Source organism: Triticum aestivum, chromosome 5A (assembly GCF_018294505.1).
Source record: "Triticum aestivum cultivar Chinese Spring chromosome 5A, IWGSC CS RefSeq v2.1, whole genome shotgun sequence".
Lineage (NCBI taxonomy): Eukaryota > Viridiplantae > Streptophyta > Magnoliopsida > Poales > Poaceae > Triticum > Triticum aestivum.
The window spans coordinates 190,407,376-190,433,045 of record NC_057806.1 but is presented as its reverse complement, the minus strand read 5'-3'; the positions used below and the strand labels follow the sequence as shown (position 1 = coordinate 190,433,045).

General features: G+C 46.6%; 1 protein-coding gene across 1 annotated transcript; it reads right to left on the bottom strand.

Moving 5' to 3' along the window:
* Positions 1-13,236: 13,236 nt before the first annotated feature.
* On the bottom strand, positions 13,237-17,084 carry LOC123102767 (GDP-L-galactose phosphorylase 2). The gene is made up of 6 exons (XM_044524192.1): positions 16,466-17,084; positions 15,623-15,726; positions 14,899-15,204; positions 14,623-14,808; positions 13,981-14,241; positions 13,237-13,870 (listed from the first exon to the last, which is right to left on the bottom strand). Exons 1-6 carry the CDS (start codon positions 16,578-16,580, stop codon positions 13,550-13,552), a joined length of 1,293 nt encoding a protein of 430 aa, XP_044380127.1. The 5' UTR covers positions 16,581-17,084; the 3' UTR covers positions 13,237-13,549.
* Between the last annotated feature and the right edge of the window lie 8,586 nt (positions 17,085-25,670).

The following is a 25,670-nucleotide window of genomic DNA, read 5'->3' as shown; positions in this document are numbered from 1 at the left end:
ATCTCATCCGGGACTCCGAACGACATTCGGGTTACTGCATATACATATCCCTACAACCCTAGCGTCACCGAACCTTAAGTGTGTAGACCCTACGGGTTCGGGAGATATGTAGACATGACCGAGACGACTCTCCGGTCAATAACCAACAGCGGGATCTGGATACCCATGTTGGCTCCCACATACTCCACGATGATCTCATCGGATGAACCACGATGTCGAGGATTCAAGCAACCCCGTATGCAATTCCCTTTGTCAATCGGTATACTTGCCCGAGATTTGATCGTCGGTATCCCAATACCTCATTCAATCTCGTTACCGGCAAGTCACTTTACTCGTACCGTAATGCATGATCCCTTGACCAGACACTTGGTCACTTTGAGCTCATTATGATGACGCATTACCGAGTGGGCCCAGTGATACCTCTCCGTCATACGGAGTGACAAATCCCAGTCTCGATCCGTGTCAACCCAACAGACACTTTCGGAGATACCTGTAGTGCACCTTTATAGTCACCTAGTTATGTTGTGACGTTTGGTACACCCAAAGCACTCCTATGGTATCCGGGAGTTACACGATCTCATGGTCAAAGGAAAAGATACTTGACATTGGAAAAGCTCTAGCAAACGAACTACACGGTCTTGCGCTATGCTTAGGATTGGGTCTTGTCCATCACATCATTCTCCTAATGATGTGATCCCGTTATCAATGACATCCAATGTCCATAGCCAGGAAACCATGACTATCTGTTGATCAACGAGCTAGTCAACTAGAGGCTTACTAGGGACATATTATGGTCTATGTATTCACACGTGTATTACGATTTATGGATAATACAGTTATAGCATGAATAAAGACAATTATCATGAACAAAGAAATATAATAATAATACTTTTATTATTGCCTCTAGGGCATATTTCCAACAGTCTCCCACTTGCACTAGAGTCAATAATCTAGTTACATTGTTATGAATCGAACACCCATGGAATTCTGGTGTTGATCATGTTTTGCCCTAGGGAGAGGTTTAGTCAACGGATCTGCTACATTCAGGTCCGTATGTACTTTACAAATCTCTATGTCTCCATCTTGAACATTTTCACGAATGGAGTTGAAGCGACGCTTGATGTGCCTTGTCTTCTTGTGAAACCTGGGCTCCTTGGCAAGTGCAATAGCTCCAGTGTTGTCACAGAAGAGTTTGATTGGCCCCGACGCATTGGGTATGACTCCTAGGTCGGTGATGAACTCCTTCACCCATATTGCTTCATGTGCTGCCTCCGAGGCTGCCATGTACTCCGCTTCACATGTAGATCCCGCCACGACGCTCTGCTTGCAGCTGCACCAGCTCACTGCTCCACCATTCAACATATACACGTATCCGGTTTGTGACTTAGAGTCATCCAGATCTGTGTCAAAGCTAGCGTCGACGTAACCCTTTACGACGAGCTCTTCGTCACCTCCATAAACGAGAAACATGTCCTTTGTCCTTTTCAGGTACTTCAGGATATTCTTGACCGCTGTCCAGTGTTCCTTGCCGGGATTACTTTGGTACCTTCCTACCAAACTTACGGCAAGGTTTACATCAGGTCTGGTACACAGCATGGCATACATAATAGATCCTATGGCTGAAGCATAGGGGATGACACTCATCTCTTCTTTATCTTTTGCCGTGGTCGGACATTGAGCTGAGCTCAATTTTATACCTTGCAAAACAGGCAAGAACCCTTTCTTGGACTGATCCATTTTGAACTTCTTCAAAATCTTATCAAGGTATGTGCTTTGTGAAAGACCTATGAGGCGTCTCGATCTATCCCTATAGATCTTGATGCCTAATATATAAGCAGCTTCTCCAAGGTCCTTCATTGAAAAACTCATATTCAAGTAGGCCTTAATGCTGTCCAAAAGTTCTATATCATTTCCCATCAAAAGTATGTCATCTACATATAATATGAGAAATGCTACGGAGCTCCCACTCATTTTCTTGTAAACGCAGGCTTCTCCATAAGTCTGCATAAACCCAAACGCTTTGATCATCTCATCAAAGCGAATGTTCCAACTCCGAGATGCTTGCACCAGCCCATAAATCGAGCGTTGGAGCTTGCACACCTTGTCAGCATTCTTAGGATCGACAAAACCTTCCGGCTGCATCATATACAATTCTTCCTTAAGGAAACCATTAAGGAATGCCGTTTTGACGTCCATCTGCCATATTTCATAATCATAAAATGCGGCAATTGCTAACATGATTCGGACGGACTTCAGCTTCGCTACCGGTGAGAAAGTCTCATCGTAGTCAACCCCTTGAACTTGTCGATAACCCTTAGCGACAAGCCGAGCTTTATAGATGTTCACATTACCATCCGCGTCTGTCTTCTTCTTAAAGATCCATTTATTTTCTATGGCTCGCCGTTCAACGGGCAAGTCAGTCAAAGTCCATACTTCGTTTTCATACATGGATCCTATCTCGGATTTCATGGCTTCTAGCCATTTGTCGGAATCCGGGCCCGCCATCGCTTCTTCATAGTTCGAAGGTTCACCGTTGTCTAACAACATGATTTCCAAGACAGGGTTGCCGTACCACTCTGGTGCGGAACGTGTCCTTGTGGACCTTCGAATTTCAGCAGGAGCTTGATCAGAAGTATCTTGATCATCATCATTAACTTCCTCTCTAGTCGGTGCAGGCACCTCAGGAACATTTTCTTGAGTTGTGCCCTTTTCCGGTTCAAGAGGTAATACTTCATCAAGTTCTACTTTCCTCCCACTTACTTCTTTCGAGAGAAACTCTTTCTCCAGAAAGAGTCCGTTCTTGGCAACAAAGATCTTGCCTTCGGATCTTAGGTAGAAGGTATACCCAATGGTTTCCTTAGGGTATCCTATGAAGATGCATTTTTCCGACTTGGGTTCGAGCTTCTCAGGTTGAAGTTTCTTGACATAAGCATCGCATCCCCAAACTTTTAGAAACGACAGCTTAGGTTTCTTCCCAAACCATAATTCATACGGTGTCGTCTCAACGGATTTAGACGGAGCCCTATTTAAAGTGAATGTAGCTGTCTCTAGAGCGTATCCCTAAAATGATAGCGGTAAATCAGTAAGAGACATCATAGACCGCACCATATCCAATAGAGTGCGATTACGACGTTTGGACACACCGTTATGCTGAGGTGTTCCAGGCGGTGTGAGTTGTGAAACGATTCCACATTTCCTTAAGTGTGTACCAAATTCATGACTTAAATATTCTCCCCCACGATCTGATCGTAGGAACTTTATCTTTCGGTCACGTTGATTCTCTACCTCATTCTGAAATTCCTTGAACTTTTCAAAAGTCTCAGACTTGTGTTTCATTAAGTAGACATACCCATATCTACTCAAGTCATCAGTGAGGGTGAGAACATAACGATAGCCACCACGAGCCTCAACGCTCATTGGACCGCACACATCAGTATGTATGATTTCCAACAAGTTGGTCGCTCGCTCCATTGTTCCGGAGAATGGAGTCTTGGTCATATTTCCCATGAGGCATGGCTCGCATGTGTCAAACGATTCATAATCTAGAGACTCTAAAAGTCCATCAGCATGGAGTTTCTTCATGCGCTTGACACCAATGTGACCAAGGCGGCAGTGCCACAAGTATGTGGGACTATCATTATCAACTTTACATCTTTTGGTATTCACACTATGAATATGTGTAATATTACGTTCGAGGTTCATTAAGAATAAACCATTGACCATCGGAGCATGACCATAAAACATATCTCTCATATAAATAGAACAACCATTATTCTCGGATTTAAATGAGTAGCCATCTCGTATTAAACGAGATCCTGATACAATGTTCATGCTCAAACTTGGCACTAAATAACAATTATTGAGGTTTATAACTAATCCCGTAGGTAAATGTAGAGGTAGCGTGCCGATGGCGATCACATCGACCTTGGAACCATTCCCGACACGCATCGTCACCTCATCCTTCGCCAGTCTCCGTTTATTCCGTAGCTCCTGCTGTGAGTTACAAATATGAGCAACGGCACCGGTATCAAATACCCAGGAGTTACTACGAGTACTGGTAAGGTACACATCAATTACATGTATATCAAATATACCTTTGGTGTTGCCGGCCTTCTTGTCCGCTAAGTATTTGGGGCAGTTCCGTTTCCAGTGACCCTTCCCTTTGCAATAAAAGCACTCCGTCTCAGGCTTGGGTCCATTCTTTGACTTCTTCCCGGCAGCTTGCTTGCCGGGCGCGGCAACTTCCTTGCCATCCTTCTTGAAGTTCTTTTTACCCTTGCCCTTCTTGAACTTAGTGGTTTTATTCACCATCAACACTTGATGTTCCTTCTTGACTTCTACCTCTGCTGATTTCAGCATAGCAAATACTTCAGGAATGGTCTTTTCCATCCCCTGCATATTGAAGTTCATCACAAAGCTCTTGTAGCTTGGTGGAAGCGACTGGAGGATTCTGTCAATGACCGCATCATCCGGGAGATTAACTCCCAGCTGAGTCAAGCGGTTATGTAACCCAGACATAGTGAGTATGTGCTCACTGACAGAACTATTTACCTCCATCTTACAGCTGAAGAATTTGTCGGAGACTTCATATCTCTCGATCCGGGCATGAGCTTGAAAAACCATTTTCAGCTCTTCGAACATCTCATATGCTCCATGTCTCTCAAAACGCTTTTGGAGCCCCGGCTCTAGGCTGTAAAGCATGCCACACTGAACGAGGGAGTAGTCATCAGCACGTGTCTGCCAAGCGTTCATAACGTCTTGGTTCTGTGGGACGGGTGGATCACCTAGCGGTGCTTGTAGGACATAATCTTTCTTGGCAGCTATGAGGATGATCCTCAGGTTCCGGACCCAGTCCGTGTAGTTGCTGCCATTGTCTTTCAACTTGGTTTTCTCTAGGAACGCGTTGAATTTGAGGACTACGTTGGCCATTTGATCTACAAGACATATTGTAAAGTTTTTAGACTAAGTTCATGATAATTAAGTTCATCTAATCAAATTATTAATGAACTCCCACTCAGATTAGACATCCCTCTAGTCATCTAAGTGTTACACGATCCGAGTCTACTAGGCCGTGTCCGATCGTCACGTGAGACGGACTAGTCATCGTCGGTGAACATCTTCATGTTGATCGTATCTTCCATACGACTCGTGTTCGACCTTTCGGTCTCTGTGTTCCGAGGCCATGTCTGTACATGCTAGGCTTGTCAAGTTAACCCTAAGTGTTTTGCATGTGTAAAACTGTCTTACACCCGTTGTATGTGAACGTAAGGATCTATCACACCCGATCATCACGTGGTGCTTCGAAACGACGAACTTTAGCAACGGTGCACAGTTAGGGGAGAACACTTCTTGAAATTGTTGTAAGGGATCATCTTATTTACTACCGTCGTTCTAAGTAAACAAGATGCAAAACATGATAAACATCACATGCAATCAAATAATAAACGTGACATGATATGGCCAATATCACATAGCTCCTTTGATCTCCATCTTGGGGCTCCATGATCATCTTGTCACCGGCTTGACACCATGATCTCCATCATCATGATCTCCATCATCGTGTCTCCATGAAGTTGCTCGCCAACTATTACTTCTACTACTATGGCTAACGCATTTAGCAATAAAGTAAAGTAATTCACATGGCGTTTCTCAATGACACGCAGGTCATACAAAAAATAAAGACAACTCCTATGGCTCCTGCCAATTGTCATACTCAGCGACATGCAAGTCGTGATTCCTATTACAATAGCATGAACAACTCATACATCACATATAGATCATTCATCATTCATCACAACTTTGGCCATATCATATCACAAAGCACTTGCTGCAAAAACAAGTTAGACGTCTTCTAATTGTTGTTGCAAGTTTTACGTGGCTGAATTAGGGTTCTAGCAAGAACGTTTTCTTACCTACGTGAAAGCCACAACGTGATTTGTCAACTTCTATTTACCCTTCATAAGGACCCTTTTCATCGAATCCGCTCCAACTAAAGTAGGAGAGACAGACACCCGCCAGCCACCTTATGCAACTAGTGCATGTTAGTCGGTGGAACCGGTCTCACGTAAGCATACGTGTAAGGTTGGTCCGGGCCGCTTCATCCCACAATACCGTTGAAGCAAGATAAGACTAGTAGCGGCAAGAAAGTTGACAACATCTACGCCCACAACAAATTGTGTTCTACTCGTGCAAGAAGAACTACGCATGGACCTAGCTCTGATACCACTGTTGGGGAACGTAGCAGAAAACAAAAATTTTCCTACGGTTTCACCAAGATCCATCTATGAGTTCATCTAGAAATGAGTGATTGGATGCATCTACATACCTTTGTAGATCACGAGCGGAAGCGTTCAAAGAACGGGGATGATGTAGTCGAACACGACGTGATCCAAATCACCGGAGATCCTAGCACCGAACGGACGGCACCTCCGCGTTCAACACACGTACGGTTAGCGTAACGTCTCCTTCTTCTTGATCCAGCAAGGGGAGAGGAGAGGTTGAGGAAGATGGCTCTAGCAGCAGCACGGCGGCGTGGTGGTGATGGAGCTGCAGTACTCCGGCAGGGCTTCGCTAAGCACTATGGAGGAGGAGGAGGTGTTGGAGAGGGAGAAGGAGGCAACCAAAGGCATAGCTCAAAAGCCCTCCTTCCCCAATATATATAGGAGGGCCAAGGGGGGGGGCGCCGGCCCTAGGAGATCCAATCTCCTAGGGGGGCGGCGGCCAAGGGAGGTTTCCCTCCCCCCCCCCTCCCCCCCCAAGGCACCTAGGGGTGCCTTCCACTAGTGGGACTCCTCCCCTTTGGAAACCCTAGGCGCATGGGCCTATTGGGGCTGGTGCCCTTGGCCCATGTAGGCCAAGGCGCACCCCCTACAGCCCATGTGGCCCCCCCGAGGCAGGTGGCCCCACCTGGTGGGCCCCCGGGACCCTTCCGGTGGTCCCGGTACAATACCGATAACCCCGAAACTTGTCCCGATGGCCGAAATGGCACTTCCTATATATAATTCTTTACCTCCGGACCATTTCGGAACTCCTCGTGACGTCCGGGATCTCATCCCGGACTCCGAACAACATTCGGGTTACTGCATATACATATCCCTACAACCCTAGCGTCACCGAACCTTAAGTGTGTAGACCCTGCGGGTTCGGGAGATATGTAGACATGACCGAGACGACTCTCCGGTCAATAACCAACAACGGGATCTGGATACCCATGTTGGCTCCCACATACTCCATGATGATCTCATCGGATGAACCACGATGTCGAGGATTCAAGCAACCCCGTATGCAATTCCCTTTGTCAATCGGTATGTTACTTGCCCGAGATTCGATCGTCGGTATCCCAATACCTCGTTCAATCTCGTTACCGGCAAGTCACTTTACTCGTACCGTAATGCATGATCCCGTGACCAGACACTTGGTCACTTTGAGCTCATTATGATGACGCATTACCGAGTGGGCCCAGTGATACCTCTCCGTCATACGGAGTGACAAATCCCAGTCTCGATCCGTGTCAACCCAACAGACACTTTCGGAGATACCTGTAGTGCACCTTTATAGTCACCCAGTTACGTTGTGACGTTTGGTACACCCAAAGCACTCCTACGGTATCCGGGAGTTACACGATCTCATGGTCAAAGGAAAAGATACTTGACATTGGAAAAGCTCTAGCAAACGAACTACACGATCTTGCGCTATGCTTAGGATTGGGTCTTGTCCATCACATCATTCTCCTAATGATGTGATCCCGTTATCAATGACATCCAATGTCCATAGCCAGGAAACCTTGATCAACGAGCTAGTCAACTAGAGGCTTACTAGGGACATATCATGGTCTATGTATTCACACGTGTATTACGATTTCCGGATAATACAGTTATAGCATGAATAAAGACAATTATCATGAACAAATAAATATAATAATAATACTTTTATTATTGCCTCTAGGGCATATTTCCAACATTCCTTTCATTGTAGAATAAATCATAACCATTGATAAAATAATAGCCATTGCGCCAAAGCTACTTTGAATACCTTATCTGTTGACAAGTAAATCTGGAGTTTTAAATACCCGGCGGCTCTTCGCCGATGGCGATTTAATACGCCTCCATTGTAAGGCGAAATTTTTATAACCCGACTATTTATAGCCTTTGAGAAAATCCAGCACGGATGATCATTCTGAAGCATCAATTTTAATGATGAGCTTGGACTTAAGCATTTATATAATTCATAGTTCTGCAAATCCTGCACAAAGTTTAAACAACATACGCCCTGGTGACTTAATGTCAAAAGCCAGGGCGGGTAACCACCCAAATGTAGTCTTATCCTGTGATATTGAATTTGCACTAAAGGTCTATGTGACCTACACAGTAAGGGTGGTAACCCAATCTTTGATACGCACATGATTCCAATGGCGTAATTCAAAATATACCGGCGGCTTAAGGTCCATAGCCAGGGCTGGTTTAAACATAATCATGTATAAACAATATCATACTTGTGATATTGAATCGTACTGTCGGCTTATGATACCTGTGCAGTAAGGGTGATAACCCAAAACTTAGAAGTTAAACCTTCCAGTATTAACATTGTCATATGCTGGCGACTTGTTCGTCGAAAGCCAGGGCGGGTTAATAGAAACCACATATATATGTTTCAGATATGAGCAAAAAGTCTCAAAATCCAAAAGATTGTGTGCAAAAACTTAAACCAAATAAAAATTGAGGTTTCTGATTCGAATACGATCAGTAAACCGTTTCAAAGGGGTTAAGCTAGGATTCGAATACGATCATGTAGCCCCCGGTGGCTTTGGCGTTGCGCCGATCAAGAGGGTACCGATAGCTATATTCTCTTTGGTTCGAATACAACCTATGTTTGAACAGGAAGCCCCCAAATGACCCTGAGAGGTTTTTAACGACCCTGATTCGAATATGATCCAAGTCGGACCCAAAAGGGGTTAAGCTATGATTCGGATACGATCAAGAAGCCCCCTAGTGAGTTTGGCTTTGCGCCAATGAAAAGGGTTACGACGGCTATGTTCTCTTTGGTTCGAATACGACCTATGTTTGAACAGGAAGCCCCCAAGTGACCATAATAAAGTAAGCCGTAAGGCAGGATATCCATGTTTGAACCGCACATCATGGCAGCAAGTTCTCTTTGGCAACCTTTTATTTTTCTAAGAACTCGAAATTTGCGAGAGATTAATTCTTTTTGAACCGGAACTTTGAACCGGATTTGAAAGCTTTCAAAACTTTGTGGGAGATAGATTGTCCTTGAGCCGGATGTTTGAACCGGATTTGAGAGCTTAAAAGCTTTGTAAAAGACAAATTTACCTTGAGCCGGATGTTTGAACCGGATTTGAGAGCTTCAAAGCCTTGCAGGAGAGAGATGTCTCTTGAACCGGATTTTAAACCGGAATCTTTATTTTGAACCGACAATTTTTTGACAGTCTTTAAATTTTCATCAATATGGTGGTGTCCTCCGGAACCGGGTTATCATTCTCTCCAATGACCAGGAGTTCTCGAGCCATGTCATTGTAGCCCCCGAGTCTCAAGACGACTCGAGGAGTTGGCTTGAGATTCTCCATATTAACTGTGATATAAACCGGCATGGGTTATCCAATAGCTCAGTGATATAATAATCCCTTTTTGCAGTAGCAATTTGTCCTGCTGAGTTGATGATCACCACGGTGAAGTTGAAATCAATCATGGGCGAGTCGGTCATGCGAGCAGACAGATGAATCGCCCAAGGCGTTGTAAGCCGGTGTGGGCGAACAAGATGTCCTCCGTGTTGTAAGCCGGTGCGGACGGGCGAGCCAGCCACGGTGTTGTAAGCCGGTGTAGGAGTCCATTAAGTAAGGACGACCACGTGTGCCGAATGATGTTGACACGCCTCCATCTCCGTGGTATAATGCCACCTTGTGACGAATAATTCTCCTGTATATAAAACACAGCAGGGTAAAGTAGTTTCGTTCGAATGAATTAATACGTGCTTAAAAATAAATAGGATAAATAGCACCTGGTATTTTTAGACGGTAAATAATTTCCATGTGATGCATTATCCATCAGAACGTCTGTGAGCGTAGAACAATGAAGTTGGTACTGTATGGGAGTCTGACTTGGCACATTGTTCTTCGATGGGTAAAGTGGCCAGCACAACTTATCCATCATGCATGCAGCAATTAGTACTATAGATAGCACAAATTGATGGCCACGTGTGTGGCATTTTTTACTTGGTCCTTGCGTGAAGTAATAGCCAGTGCTCGGCGGAGTTTACAGAGAAAACGTTTGACCATGGCTGTTGCCCTTTGACTCCGCTTGCAGTCTTGATCTTTGAGACAAAATATGATGAAAACCGGCTTCATTGAATTTAATTAAGCTCTGCTGCTAGGGTGCTCTGGAAGCGGCGACTTGGCTACTGTCGAATACTGAATCCTGCTGCACATTCCTTCGGTTAGCTAGGCGTTCATTCCTTTTTCAGTTTCGTCAGAATAAGCTTGCGGCACTGAGAGCCCGTTCTCGTGCACGCCCGTAGTTGCAATGGAGTTTGTTTTGACATGCAATAGATAGCTTGCTGCTGCATCCGCTCCCGTGGGATAGCGCGAGATCATAGTGGACATCACGGCTCCAGAGGTAACGTGGGAGTGGAGCGATGAGGCGGCAGCAGCTCCGCGTGGCGCGACAAGGCGGCGACGGACGGCGTCCTCGAACAGCGGTGACTCGACGCGGGGGGCGCAAAGGTATGGGGCGGCTCTCCAATGGCAGCTCAATAGTGGAACGAGCCGGCTCCAGGCCGCGAAAAAACAATAGCGGCCACGCGGTGCGGGGCGGAACCGCTGTCGCTGGCCGAACAGAGCGCAGAGACCGCAGAAACTCGGGGAGGCCGCGGACGACTCACGGCTCGACGTCATAGTAGAGGATCGGCAAGAGCGGCGGCCTACAGCCGAGGTGACTCCCGGAGGGACGAGCCGGCAAGGGCCTTCGGACAGCGGCGACTGACGCAGCAGAGGCGGAGCAGAGCGGGTACGGCCGTCGCGAGGTCAAAAACGGCTCGGTGGCGTTGTGTGCGCGTGACTCAATCCTCCTTCGAGTCATCATTGGTTTGACTTTTCCTTCCATGACTTCTGAATTGTTCTTCTGGTAGTTTTCTTGCGCGCATACACCAAGTGGAATTGATAAAAGGGAAAGCTGACTTTGGCTTCAGATGACATAGCCGAATATGCACTAGTACTTGAGATCCTTGGACATAATTAAACAATGCTCTTGTCTTGATTGGGACTTGGCCTTTATGTGTTTTGGCGACTCGCTTCCGTCGGACTCGGCGAACCAATGTTGACCGAGACGGCGATTCGCAAGATTTGACACGCCGGTGAAACACGGCAAAAAACGTCAATGGCACACAGACGCAACTCTACTTTTTCTCAAACTTTTAATCTCACAAATCTTTAAATATGGACTGACGAACTTGACATTGATGCAAATCCTTTCAAACCAACTTTTCTTCATCCGAAAAATCGCGAGCCCCTCGATCCCTATGAGAAATCCCTCCAAGAACTCAACACAACCGTGCACTAGCCCCACGATGGACGCCAACTGTCGTGGATTTGTCACGGCAGATGTCCCTAATGTCAGGACTTAGTCGCGAGGCCAACGCATCTATGCGGTAGCTTGAAGGGGTTGATCAGAATCGAGAGACGCAACACGCAAGACGAAGATTTAGACAGCTTCGGGCCCCGGAAAACATCATTCGATAATAACCCTACATGATGTTTGTGACTAGATCTCATTATGCTCATGAGAGAGTCGCCGGTAAGCCGGCTCTTTGTGTCTAGCCCTAGAGATTATCTTCTGTCCCTCTTTGAGGAGCCCTGCCCCTCCTTATATACGTTTAAGGGGCGGGTTACATGTGGAGTCCTAGTAGGACTAGGACTAGTATATCCTTTCTCACAAGTTGAATACAAGTCCGGGTCTTGCTTCCTCATAAAGGAAATATTCGCCATCCCTTTCCTCTTAAGCCGACCCACCATAGTATAAGCCGGCCCGCTGGGCCTTGGGTTTTGTCGTCCGTCTGATCCGCCCGCCGGGTCTCCAGTGAGTCACAATGTCCCGGCGGGTTACATGTAAGCCGCCATGTCCGGGCGGATCGCTAGTGAGTCGTCAAGCTCCAGCCAGGTCTCTGGTGAGTCACCAAGCCCGGCTGGATCATAATTCCGGCCGGATCATACTGCAGGGTATATCCCCGACAGAAGGCCTGCATTGCACCTTTTTCGGTAGACTAAGGGCAAAAAATATTTATGCTTTGTGGGATTGTAACTAATGACCCCCCCTCCTGTCCCAAAGGCCCGAAATAAGATTGTTAGATTTGCATATATGGTCGCTTCGATATACATTTAATGGCTTTGGGAGTAATACCAGATTTCAGGATCGTCGCTAAGAGCGAGAGGCTCTATAATTATTGAATTAATCTGTCCGGAGTCAATCAATCTTGCTCTCAGGTGGCACTGTCTCGATGTTGTCGTGTGGACGAAATCACTATTCTAACCCTTTGAATGAACTTTGTCGCAAAATGAACTCGACGTGAAAGTATTTCACGATCTGACCCTTTTAGCAACGCCATAGCCCGCGGCGTTTATGCTCAAAGAAAAAACGCCGAGATAGCTAGCGTTTCTGATCAAAGAAGAAATGCCGAGGTAGCTAGCGTTGCGGATCAGGTAAGAAACGCCGAAGGCACTGGCGTTTCTGGCCATCATAGAAACGCCAAAAAACCATGGCGTTGCTGCCCTTTTTCATGTGCATGTGGAACCTAGATGAACAACCTAATTAATAAGGCTAATTAATTATGACCAAAGAGGGCAGAAACGCCATGGTCATTGGCGTTTCCATGATGGGCTGCTGAGGCAACGTCAGCGCCTTCGGTGTTTCTTACCTGGTCTGCAACGCTAGCTACCTCGACATTTCTTCTTTGGTCAGACACGCTAGCTATCTCAGCGTTTCTATATTGGACAGAAACGCCGCGGACTATGACGTTACTAAAAGGGTCAGATCGTGAAATACTTTGACGTCGAGTTCATTTTGTGACAAAGTTCGTTTAAAGGGTCAGAATAGTGATTTCGTCCTTGTCATGTCGCATTGATATACATTTTGGTGTACATATCAATTACTTCTTTCGTTGCAACGCACGGGCATATGTGCTAATGAACATATATACAACCAAATATAGACAAACTGTTGCACCCCTTGAAACGATGATGAAACAGATATGTACTAACAATGTTATGTTCATATTTAAGTCGGTGCCAAGCAACAGAAAGAGTACATGAGCCACAGAAAGAGAGCACATGATGCTCTGCGAAATATTTGCAGAGTACTGCTCTCCAGAGGAGAGAAACAGGGAACACAATAAACAAGAGTCAGTACACCAGGCAGTTCGATCACGTGGATCTTTATTAAGACCAGCAACCACAAGTATTGCGAAGCTAGGCGACCAATGACTGACTGAGATGACGACGATGAAGACCTGCGGCGCTTACTAGGGCATAACCTTTTGAATCATCGTCTCACGGAATTACGAGGCAGCCCTCCCCAACAGCTGAAGGGCCAACCAGCACAGGTGCATAAATGGCCTCATCAGTTTCCTCCTCCGCCTGGGACTGAACCAAACAAGCAGCATCAAAGATGTAGGCCTTCACTTCCTCAAAGCGTGCTTCCGACAGGGAGACCTCGGCGAGGAGTCTCCATGCCGAAGCTTCTGATGCCTCCTCGTAGTCATCCCTACGTTTCAGTACAATGTGGCCACTGATCTCCCAAACAGCAGGGTTCACCTGTGTGTCCAGCAGTTCCTGACTCACTTCGCCCAGAGCCTGCTTCTCAGCATAGCACTGCATTTTGGAAATGGATTGGATTGTTGAGCTAAATTACTAGTAAATTTCATCAACTTATAGTTCAGTAAGAACTGAAAAAATAGGCAACCATGTAATAATGATTTTACTTGGGGAAAGAGGAAGATCTTCCTGCCAGAGTCTGAAATGAGCACATTGCAAGGCACATTGTTGTCCTGCAGCCAAATGCAAGCACTGGAAACCACATTGGCCAGATCATTCAGGGTGTTGCCTTCCTCAAAAACCAGTCCTCTCACGGGGTAGTTCATTAGCTTCGACACCTTCACTCCACTCTTTATCCCGCCCTCAGCAAGGGGAATCCTCTGGGTAGCTGCCTTCTCGACAGGAAAAGGCACTGTCAAGTAGTATGCCTGTGGAGGAAAATAATTGACATAAACATTAATACACAAAGGTAGACATGCTATTGATTTCTCAGCTAAATTGTTCACGCCAAATGCACACATATGGCGAGGCTAATTTCCGTTGTCAAGAAACCACGACTCCAGCTTTGTCGCTTTTCTGAAGCAAGGAACCCACAACTTCAATGAAACTGAGGAAGTCATACATAGCGCCATAGCCCGAAGGAGAAACAGAGATCCTCAACTGTGCGTGATGGGTGATTTGTGATATATCTAGAGAATACAAGTGAATACAGTCCAGTAATACTGTTGCCCGCACACAATAATGGATACTGCTATACAACTAGGAGGTTCTGTGAAAAGTAAACTAAAGTGCAATCTGAAGTACAATACCTGAAAGTGGAGGTGGTTGATAGTTGCAAAGGCACCCAAACTATTGTAACCAAGCCTGAAGTATGGGCTAGCTGCCTCAGCCGCCATGTGCAGTGCTAGCAAGAAGCTCTCTTGGTCAATCCTCTGAGGCACATGGTCCAGGACCCGGGGAATAAGAAGAACATGGCCATATTCAATTGGGCTCACCTTCAAAATGTCAAAAACAGGTATCAGCAATTTAGCACTAAGAGTACACAAGTTGGAAATTAAATAGATTGGCACAGGGCCAGGATGTACATTGATTGCCACAACATTAGGAGCACGATCAGCAACAGTGACTGCGGCACTCCTCAGGAAGTAGCTGTCATCACTACCACTGTTCTCAAATTGGAAGAGCACCTCCTCCTGGCCAACTTTGGTGAAATTGAACTTGGCAGAGTCAAATGGCTGAAGCACACGATCCACACGGAACTCTGTAGGACGTTTCTTGAGGTGGCGCCCTTCATTTAGTTGAGCAACGAAACCAAGGTTGCCAGGGATCACCTTGGTCTCACATGCAGTGACATCATATCGAAATAAGCCTTGGGTCATCCTGTCCTCCCACTGCAATGTGCGAAGCAAGGTATTAATTTTACAAAAGATTTGGTATAGTCCAAAACTCTAATTGACATACTATGGTTATTCAAGATACACCCCCCCCCCCCCCCCCCCCCCCAAATAGCATATCTGCGGTCTGCCGGTTAGATAAACAACAGTAAACAAACAAACCAAAGAAGTGAATATACGGTTACACATGCATGTCGACATGTCGGCAATTAAAGAATATTACTCTTAAGTGTGTAAGCAGTTGTTACTGCTTGCCTAACAGATTGCCCCTACCTTACTATGCATGGCAAATATTTTCAAAAATTATCTCTGTACCTCTCCTAGAAGCTAGTGCAATTTATGAATGTCGTCCATAACAAATTCTACACTATTCAGACTTCTTGCGCAAAACTACTAGTGGTGAACTTCTGCTTACCTGCCCAAGGAGGAGATTGATGAAGAAATCAGTAGGAACAGCATCCTCCTGTAAAGGCAGCTTTGTTGGATTTGCCTTGAAAGCATAGACAGGAAGCTCAGAAACTGCTCGGAAAATGCAACAAGATGTTAATTTAACAGACGGAAAAACCTTGGCTCTGCTGACAACAAACTTCTAGAAGTTCAATATAATTTCTTTCTCCTCCAGATCCCTAAAATCCTCAAACATGATAACAAACTTTTAGAAGTTCAATATAATTCTTTCGAAATTACTGTGTGGACGACGCATGCGCGGACGACAGCGACACGATGCGCAATCCAGCCGCTCAAATGCGCTGGATGGTAAGCATGGACGGGCTGATATGTGATGTCGTGCACAAATCGGCCGGACAGCGTCGTGTGCATAGCAGCTCTCTAATTCTTTCTCCTCCAGATCCCTAAAATCCTCAAACATACAAGTAAAACCTGTGGCTCTTATTTTTAGCCTACCTACCCACAGTTGGAAAAAGAAATTACATCTGTTCAAGCGAAAAGAACACCCACGGTGACAGTTTTATATAACAGTTAAAATAGTAAAATTCCTCAATAAAGGATATCATTTCTAAAAGTGGTAAACGCAATTGTTTACTTGTAAAGATCCCAGCTTTCTGGGGAAACCAAGATATTTCCTTTATCCACAGAAACATCATAAGAAAAAGTTGCATAGCAGAAAATAGCATTAAAATTTTGCATATTCCATACGCATCTAACAGACCCGAAACAGAACAATCATTACAGCAACAGGATTCCGATCTGAATCGGGAAGAAAACGATACTAGATTCACCCAGGGACAAGGAGGCTCACCAGGCAAGCAACAATGTCCGAGGCAGTTCCTCCCACACCCTCCGCGTGGCCGCTCGCCAGCGTCTTCCTGGTAGTTGGACACGACGGTGGGTACCCTCTTAATCGTCAGCTTCATCTCCAACGTCTTACAAAGGAAAGTCTCCCGCTATGCTGGTTGTACTCCTCTGTTTCTCTCTCGGAGAGTGAGTCAGTCGGTCAGTCAGTCAGCGGATGATGGTTAGGGTGGGATTTGGTTAGTGGGCGGGCGAGAGGCTCAGAGGCGACCGCCGCCCGCGAGGAAGAGGAGGTCAGATGGGCTGCCGCCGGCGGACGGGAGGGCCCCGCGGCCGCCGTGCGGGGCGGGGCTGGAGGAAGCGATGGTGGCCGTTGGCTCCACCTGCGCAGCAGCGTGGCCGCGCCGGAGGGCTGCAACGCTAGCCGTGATGACTTTCAACGGCCCAAAAGGGGAGAGGGTGAAGCTCCGGTTGGGACTGCCGCGAGGGATCCGAAATCCCTCTCCCTCTCTTCTCTTCTCTTCTCCGGCGAGGCAGAGGGCGTGGCAATGGCGGTGTGTGGGTTTGGTTTGGCGTTGGGAGGCGAGCGGAGCCGGAGGGGGAGTGGGTGGCGTTAAATACGACAATGGTGGGGGAGGCGGATCTGTTTGTGTGGTGGGTTTTCGCTTCCTCCTCGTCTTCGGATTGTGGCCCGGCAATGCGTGATGAGTGGTATAGATGATACATCTCGGAGAGGGGGATTCTATTTTTATTTTTATTTTGATATACACAGAGCATGTGCTTTGGTAAGAGCATCTTCATATACGGAGAACACTAGATTATCAAGGCGCGCGTTGCTGCGCCCGCTAATCTTGTTGACATCTAATGTAGAAAAGAGAAATATTTGAAAAAATTTGTGTAGTTATAAATATCTAAAAAATTTGCACCATGTACTTTCTTGTGGCTTACACAAATTGTAGACTGACAGTTGCATCTAAAAACTGAGTTTCAGGTACCCAAATACACAAGAATTCAAGATACAAAAATTGATCAAAACCTACTACCATTTTACTTATTATATAGCTGACACCAATTATGGAAGAGCATCTGCATTCTGTACCTAGTGAGACCTTCTTGTAGGTGCTTCTATGTGCTGTTTGAATGTCTTACTTCACTCCAACTCTTTTTTCAAATAGTAGCAATCAGCTTTTAAAACAGCAGTAGCTTAAAACGCTTTTCTCTGAAGTTTGAACAAATTAAGCTATCATATGTTATTTGCAATAACAACTATGTACCTTTTCTTTCCTGAATATTTTTTTCAGTTTATGCAATATGGCTCGACTGCTTAGTGCTTATGTTATTTCTCTTGTATATTTCCTATGAATAAATATTCTCTGAAATGGAAATGATTATTTGATCATGGGGGAAGGGTGTGTGTTCCTACCAATCAAGCACAACATAATCTCTTCAGGGTTGTTCCTGCTCATTGGTTTAATCAATTGTGTCAATCTGTTACTCCAGTTTGTAAGCTAAATGCTTTCAACCAGAAGTTCTTTATCTTGCAACCTGAGGACATTGAGTAGAACTAAATTTTCTGTTAACTTTGTGATTATATAAGACTGTAAAGTCGCAAAACAGGGTGAATAATTTGATAATAATAAGTACAACCTAACCAAAGCATGGCCCAACAGCACATCCTCATCTCCACTTCGTCCAATGATTGGTCCCAGGCTACCGGTGGATTCCCATGTACCCTGAAGCCTGATACACAAATAACGTGGGATTTAGGTGGAGATTAATAGAGGCGTGGTGTTCAGGGTAGGAGAGGTGAGTTATGGAAGCGTTGTACAGGAGCTCATCAGCAGCAGTTCTCGAGCACGAAGGTGATGAAGAGGACATCGAGGTTGCTTAGCGTGGCGAGACAACATGCCTGCAGTTGTGAGGATTGAGGTGGTGGTCCATCGATTGCAGATGACTAGGTTATATTCCCGGATCGAACAAGTCTTCACTCTTCACCAATCACCACCTCCTTCGAAGGGCTCTATTTCAGGCTTTCCATCGCGGTGGTGAGGCAGTTCTCGTGGCTCTGTTTCCGGCTGGGCGGTGGATGCAGCACAACCGCGGACCGCTATAAATCACGGTGTAGTAAACTCTGTCCGGACATCGTCGGCGCCATCGCTCAGGGCATCCACATTCCACAATCGACGCTATGTCCTGAGGTCGCATGCTATGTTGCTGGGCGGGGGCTGGGGAAGCCATGGACGCCACATCGGGAAAGGAGTGTGGCACGCGCAGCAACCCGTGGGTTGGTCCCCTTCTTCTCGCCATTGGCGCCGCCTGCGAGCGAGCGAGGATTTTTTAGTGGCGCGCGCCGCCAGGTTGGACAAGAATTGTTGCATCTAGGAGACTGGTGTGAGATGAGAACGCACAGGGGCTGGAGTATCCCTCGGCAAGCCGACGTATGCCTTTGACCACCGCCAATCTGCCCAACGAAGGAGAAACTTCGTAACTCGGTCTGAGGAGCAGCAGCTCGATTGCGGGGAGCGGAGCACGCGCTTGGGAGTTCCTTATTTTGATCTGGTATGTTGGTGAGTTCCATCCGACGGTCAAGTATCTCAAATCATTGTGGAGGGTCATAGGTGGCTCTGTTATACTGTTTAGTAATTGTCAGGATCTTCTGGCGTAGTAGCCCGAGATAAGAATGGCAATTTTATTGCGGCTGCCTCATGGCTCATGCCTCACGTTCCTAATCTAGACTCAGCGGAAATGACTGCAATCAGAAATGGATTCTATTTGGCGACGAGCATTGGCTATAGCAAGCTGATAATTGAATCTGATAGCTCTTTTGCTATTGATGCCATGAAAGGTGAGAACGATTATGCAGGACCTTCCGTCCTAATGATGATGGAGAGTAAACAACTGATGAAGGAATTTGGCCAAGTTAATTTCTCACATTGTTTAAGAGAGGCCAATGAGGTGGCGAATATTATAGCAAAATACTCCCTCTATAAACTAATATAAGAGCGTTTAGATCACTAAAGTGGTTATCTAAATGCTCTTATATTAGTTCACAGAGGGGGTATGATTTTAGCTCTAGTACCTCTTGTGTTTGGGATGCTACCCCTGCCTTTATTTCATCTTCCCTTGTAAACGACCTTTCCATTATTTGAGGATTAAAGTCTCTTGATATCAAAAAAGATCATCCTAGCAAATCCCTGAAAATTAAATAGTACTTCCTTCGTCCCAAAATAAGTGTCTCAATTTTATACTAACTCTAGTAGAAAGTTGTAGTAAGCTTGAGACACTTATTTTGGAATGGAGGGAGTACTATTTTCAAATGTCACTCTCATCCTCTCAGGTTAGAGTACTATTTTCAAATGTCACTCTCATCTTCTCCGGTTGTGACAAGTGTCGTGCTGCATGTGCGGCATTTATTGCAATCTAGGAATCTTCCCTTTTTCGTAGATTCATTTATTCAAAATGTTTTATCTCTCAAATTGTGAGTCCAAATTATGAATCGTTTTCACCGTTGAATTCCCCGCGTCGATATCTTCAAAACTAGATCCCATGTTGATAGGTTTCTCAAAAGAAAGGAAAAAAATGGGAACATATTTTTCACGAGAAGTAAATACGTGCCTCCACGAGAAGTAAATACGTGCCTCTCATGGACGGAAAAAAAGTGTTTTCCTTTTTCGAGAGGCATGGTTGTCCGATCACGGGTTCCGGCAAAACCCTTAAGGTTCGAACACTGGGGTGCGCGCGAAGATCTCCCCCCTATCGATCTGTGTCCTAACTTAGCTAAGATCTCACGAACTAACTCGACGAACTCGCAAACACAAAGGACGCAAGATTTATACTAGTTCGGGCCACCATTGTGGTGTAATACCCTACTCTAGTGTGGCGGTGATGGATTGCCTCTTGGGCTGAGGATGAACAGTACAAGGGGAAGAACAACCTCCTGAGGTTGAGGTGTTCTTGTACTTGGCGAACTGGTTGTTGTTCGGGTGGATTCGAGACGAGTTCTGTTCTCTCTCCTTCCCTGTGGTGGCTAATCCTATTTATAGAGGCCCCGGTCCTCTTCCCAAATATTTGAGCGGGAAGGGAGCCAACAACGACCAGTTCGAAAGGGGACAACTAGTACAAGCTATGCTGACAAAAGCAGTCTTCGCCTGTCAAAGGCTCTGGTGGTGACGCTGTCTTGGGCTCCACGGTGACCTCCGTCTTGCCGTCCTTCTGGTCTTGGTCTCATTGCACCAATATGGAAACCTTTGCTTGATGCCTCGGTACTCCGCGCCTACGCTTGCCCCCTTAGCACCAAAGAGGAAACAAGGACGTTGCGCGCGCTGGCGCCCGCCTGGTGCCCGCCTGGTCTCGATCGTTATGGCTTACGTCACGCGAACCTCGCGAGGTTTGCCCGGCCTTGAACTCTCCGCCCCTCGCGAGCCAGCCTGGTGAGGCCACTCATGAGGAGGTCTTGTGTCATCCGCCTCGCGAGGCTTGGCCCCTTGCGAGGGTCTTGATTCCTTGGTGATGAAGATGGGCCGTACAGGCCTGCCAGCAAAGCCACACCGTGGGGCGCAGGCAAGCAAGTCTGGGGACCCTCGTTCCCAGAACGCCGATAGTAGCCCCCGGGCCCAAGGCGCGCTCGGGCTTGGCTTCGAGGCGAAGCCAAGGGTCAAGTGTGGAGCGCCGTGGGCCCCCATAGCCTGCGACCTCGGTTGACGCGTGGCGGTTGATTAAACGTGGGCATCTCCGCTTCGCCATGCTGCCTCGGCAACTGCCCGACGTGACAAGTCCCTGCGACATCCAAGGAAAACCATCATTACATGTGATCGTGGGGGGTGTTGGTTGGCCTTCTCCTGGTATAAATGGGAGGGGGCGGATGTAACACCCTGTATGTAACCTGCCATATTTGTATTCCAACTCTTGCAATTCTTGACTACCGTCCATTGAACAAGAAGACCATAAAGAACAAGTATCCACTTCCCAACATCAATGAGCTTTTCGAACAACTCAAAGGTGCTCAAGTTTTCTCCAAGCTTGATCTCCGTATGGGCTATCATCAGATTCACATTCGTGAAGAAGATATCCCCAAGACAACATTCAGAACAAGCTATGGTTCATATGAATACACTGTCATGTCTTTCGGCCTTGTCAATGCTCCTCCAACATTCTCTCGCATGATAAACTTCATCTTCAACGCCTACACAAATGACTTCGTCTTGGTCTACCTCGATGGCATTTTTGTCTTTTTCAAGAACAAGGAGGATCATGCCAAGCACTTGCGTTTGGTTTTGGATAAACTCAGAGAACATCAGTTCTATCTGAAGTTTTCAAAGTGCGAGTTTTGGCTCAATGAGGTTCTCTACCTTGGGCATATCATCTCCGCCAAGGGCATAGCTGTTAATCCTGAGAAGGTGTCTGCAAATTGTGAATTGGGAACCACCTCAGAATGTGAAGCAACTCCGCAGCTTCCTTGGGCTCGCAAGCTATTGTCGAAGGTTCGTTGAGAACTTCTCAAAGATAGCGAAACCTCTTTCCAACCTTCTCCAGAAGCATGTGAAGTACGTCTGGTCGCCTGAATGTGACATCACTTTCAACACCCTGAAAGAAAAGTTAGTCACTGCTCCAGTTCTGACTCCTCCTGATGAATCCAAACCGTTCGAGGTCTTCTGTGATGCTTCCCTTCAAGGTCTTGGTGCAGTGTTGATGCAAGAGAAGAAAGTTGTGACATATACCTCTCGCCAGTTGAAGCCCAACAAAAAGAACTACCCCACTCATGACCTCGAGTTGGCGGCAGTTGTCCATGCTCTTTTAACATGGAGACATCTCTTATCGGGAAGAAAAGTGGACATCTTCACTGATCATAAGAGTCTCAAGTACATCTTCACTCAGCCTAATCTCAACCTCAGGCAGACTCGTTGGGTCGAGATGATTCAAGAGTATAATCCGAGTATTGAATATACTCCAGGCAAGGCCAATGTAATTGCTGATGCATTGAGCAGGAAGGCTTACTGCCACAGTTTGATTCTCAAGCCTTACCAACCAGAGCTTTGTGAAGCTTTCCGCAAACTCAATCTCCACGTTGTTCCTCAAGGATTCCTTGCCAACCTCCGAGTCTCTCCTACTTTGGAAGATCAAATTCGTGAGGCTCAACTTCTTGATGCTATGGTGAAGAAGGTGAAGATTGGGATTGCCAAGAGTCAACCCAAATACAAGTGCTATCGTCTCGATGACAAGGATACTCTATTCTTCGAGGATCGCGTTGTTGTTCCTAAGGGTGACCTTTGTAAAGTCATTATGAACAAGGCCCACAATTCACTCCTCTCTATTCACCCTGGAAGTACAAAGATGTACCAGGACCTCAAGCAGTCGTATTGGTGGACTCAAATGAAGCGCGAGATTGCTCAGTTCGTGAATGAATGTGATGTCTGCAGAAGAGTGAAAGAAGAACACCAACGACCAGCTGGTCTCCTCCAACCTCTTGCCATTCTAGAATGGAAGTTTGACCATATTGAGATGGACTTCGTGACTGGATTTCCCAAGTCCAAGCGTGGCAATGATGCTATCTTTGTTGTCATCGACAAGCTCACTAAAGTGGCTCATTTCCTTCCTATCAAAGAATCTATCACATCAGCTCAGTTGGCGGAGCTATATACCTCCAAGATTGTCTCTCTGCATGGCATTCCGCAGTTGATATCTTCAAATTGTGGCAGCATCTTTACCTCTAAGTTCTAGGATTCTTTTCAGAAGGCTATGGGCACCAACATTCGCTTCAGCACAACTTTTCATCCTCAAACCAGTGCCCAAGTCGAGCGAGTCAATCAGATTCTTGAAGATATGCTCAGGGCTTGTGTCATTTCTTTCGGTATGAAGTGGGAAGATTGTCTTCCATATGCCGAGTTCTCCTACAACAATAGCTTCCAAGCGAGTTCGGGCAAGGCCCCATTCGAGATTCTCTATGGCAGGAAGTGTCGTACTCCTCTTAACTGGTCAGAGACTGGTGAACGTCAACTTCTTGGAAATTACTTGATCACAAAGGCAGAAGAAATGTGCAAAGTCATTCGTGATAATCTCAAAAGCCGCGCAATCTCGCCAGAAGAGTTACTATGATAGCAAGCATCATGACTTGGCTTTCGAGATTGGAGACCATGTCTACCTCCGCGTCTCTCCAATGAAAGGTACTCGTCGCTTCGGTATCAAAGGGAAGCTTGCCCCAAGATACGTGGGTCCTTTCAAGATCATTGGCAAAAGAGGCGATCTCGCCTATCAACTTGAGCTTCCCTCCAACTTTGCAAACGTGCACGACGTGTTTCACGTGTCCCAACTCCGCAAGTGTTTCAAGACTCCTGACCGCACCATCAACTTTGAAGAGATTGATCTCCAAGAAGACTTCTCTTATCATGAGCACCCCGTTGCTATTCTTGAAGAAGCTGAGCGCAAGACTCGCAACAAGTCTATCAAATTCCTGAAAGTCAAGTGGTCACATCATTCCGACCTGTGAAGCCACCTGGGAACGCGAGGACCACCTCCGTTCTGAGTATCCCGAGTTTTTCCAGTCCTAGATCTCGGGACGAGATCCTTTCGTAGTGGTGGAGTGTTGTAACACCCCGTATGTAACCTGCCATATTTGTATTCCAACTCTTGTCATTTTCGGCACTAAGTTATGATATTTCCTTGTTGTCGGGTTTTTGTCTTTGTGTTGTTTTTGTCTTTGTCATGCATCTCATATCATGTCATCATGTGCATCGCATTTGCATACGTGTTCGTCTCATGCATCGGAGCATTTTCCCTGTTGTCTGTTTTGCATTCCGGCGCTCCTATGTCCTCCGGTGTCCATTTCTACCTATTTTCGTGTGCGGGTGTTAAACGTTTTTGGATTGGACTGAGACTTGTCATGCAGCCTTAGTTTACTACCGGTAGACCGCCTGTCAAGTTTTGTGCCATTTGGACTTCATTTGATACTCCAACGGTTAACCGAGGAACCGAAAAGGCCTCGCGTGTGTTGCAGCCCAACACCTCTCCACAGTGGCTCAAAACCCACCTAAACCTCCTCCATCATCTAGGCCGTCCGATCACGATCACGTGGCTGAAAACCGTGCTCAATTTGGAGCCTCCTAGCTCCCTCTACCTATAAATATAGCCTCCTCCCTGAAATCCCGGGTCTCTTCCCCCCTAACCCTAAAAATCCGCATCTCCGCCGCTGGACATGTCCGCCACCTAGCCGGACGAAGTCGCCGCCGCCGCCGCCCGCGCCAACCACAGCGCGCCACGTGGCGAGCGCCGCCGCCCCGCGCCACCAGCCCGGCGAGCCCGCACGCGGCCCCGCCGGCCCGAAGCGGCGCGCCGCCCGCGTCTTCCTCCCGCGCCGCCCGCGCCCTCGAGCATTGCCGCCTGCCTCCGCCGCCTCCTCGCTTCGCCGGCACGCCCCCTCGCCGGAGCACCGCCGCGGCCGACCCCCGCCGCCTCGCTCCTCGCCGGCCAGCGCGCCGCCCAACGCCTCGGCTTCCGCGCCTCCGCCGCACCGCGCCATCATCGCCGTCCACCAAGTCCGACTCCAACTCCGGCGACCCCCCATCTCCGACAAACAGTAACTCTGGCGACCTCGAAGTCTGTGCTGATCTGGATCTGAGATCTGCTAGGGTTGACTTTTGCCCTAACCCTAATATTTTTTGCATATTTCATCGCATCATATCTCTGCAATCGTGGCTCTGTTTTGGGCGTGTAGCATATCGAATTGTTCGTCTTGACGAGTACTTCATTTCTTCTCATTGCATCATGTTCATTTGAGCCCATCTTGCTGCCCTAAATGCTGTTGCAAGAGTGCTAGTTTATATTAGTTTTAGATTCTTATCAGCATTTGCTCATTTGTCATTTTTTCTATGATTAATGTGTGCCTCCTATGAACTTGAGCCCTACATGTGTTTTGAAGTATGCCATGCCATCTTTACATGGGTGTATGCCATGTATTTTTGTGATCTCTGTGGTGACTAGCACAAGCATGCAAAGTAGATCTCTTAATATTGCTGATTTCAGGGACTTTGAAATATTCTAAGTCCCTGCCCTGTCAATATTTTTATGCCATGTATCCTTGCTGCTACAAAGTGATCCATGCCTCTTTTGAGAATGATCAGTAAGGATGTTTTGTAGATAATGTTGTGCTTTATCCATCCATGTCTTTCTTTGCAATTATGGAGCACCCTAGCTTGAGTCAATCGAGCTCTACTTTTGCT

What these genes read in the sequence shown, in the direction of transcription:
- LOC123102767 (XM_044524192.1), bottom strand. Translation starts at nt 16,580, where the DNA reads ATGAAGCTGACGATTAAGAGGGTACCCACCGTCGTGTCCAACTACCAG. An exon ending in CGGACATTGTTGCTTGCCTG is followed by an intron (nt 15,727 to 16,465) that starts GTGAGCCTCCTT and finishes TTTTCCGAGCAG; the next exon opens with TTTCTGAGCTTCCTGTCTAT. An exon ending in AGATCTTCCTCTTTCCCCAA is followed by an intron (nt 13,871 to 13,980) that starts GTAAAATCATTA and finishes TCCAAAATGCAG; the next exon opens with TGCTATGCTGAGAAGCAGGC.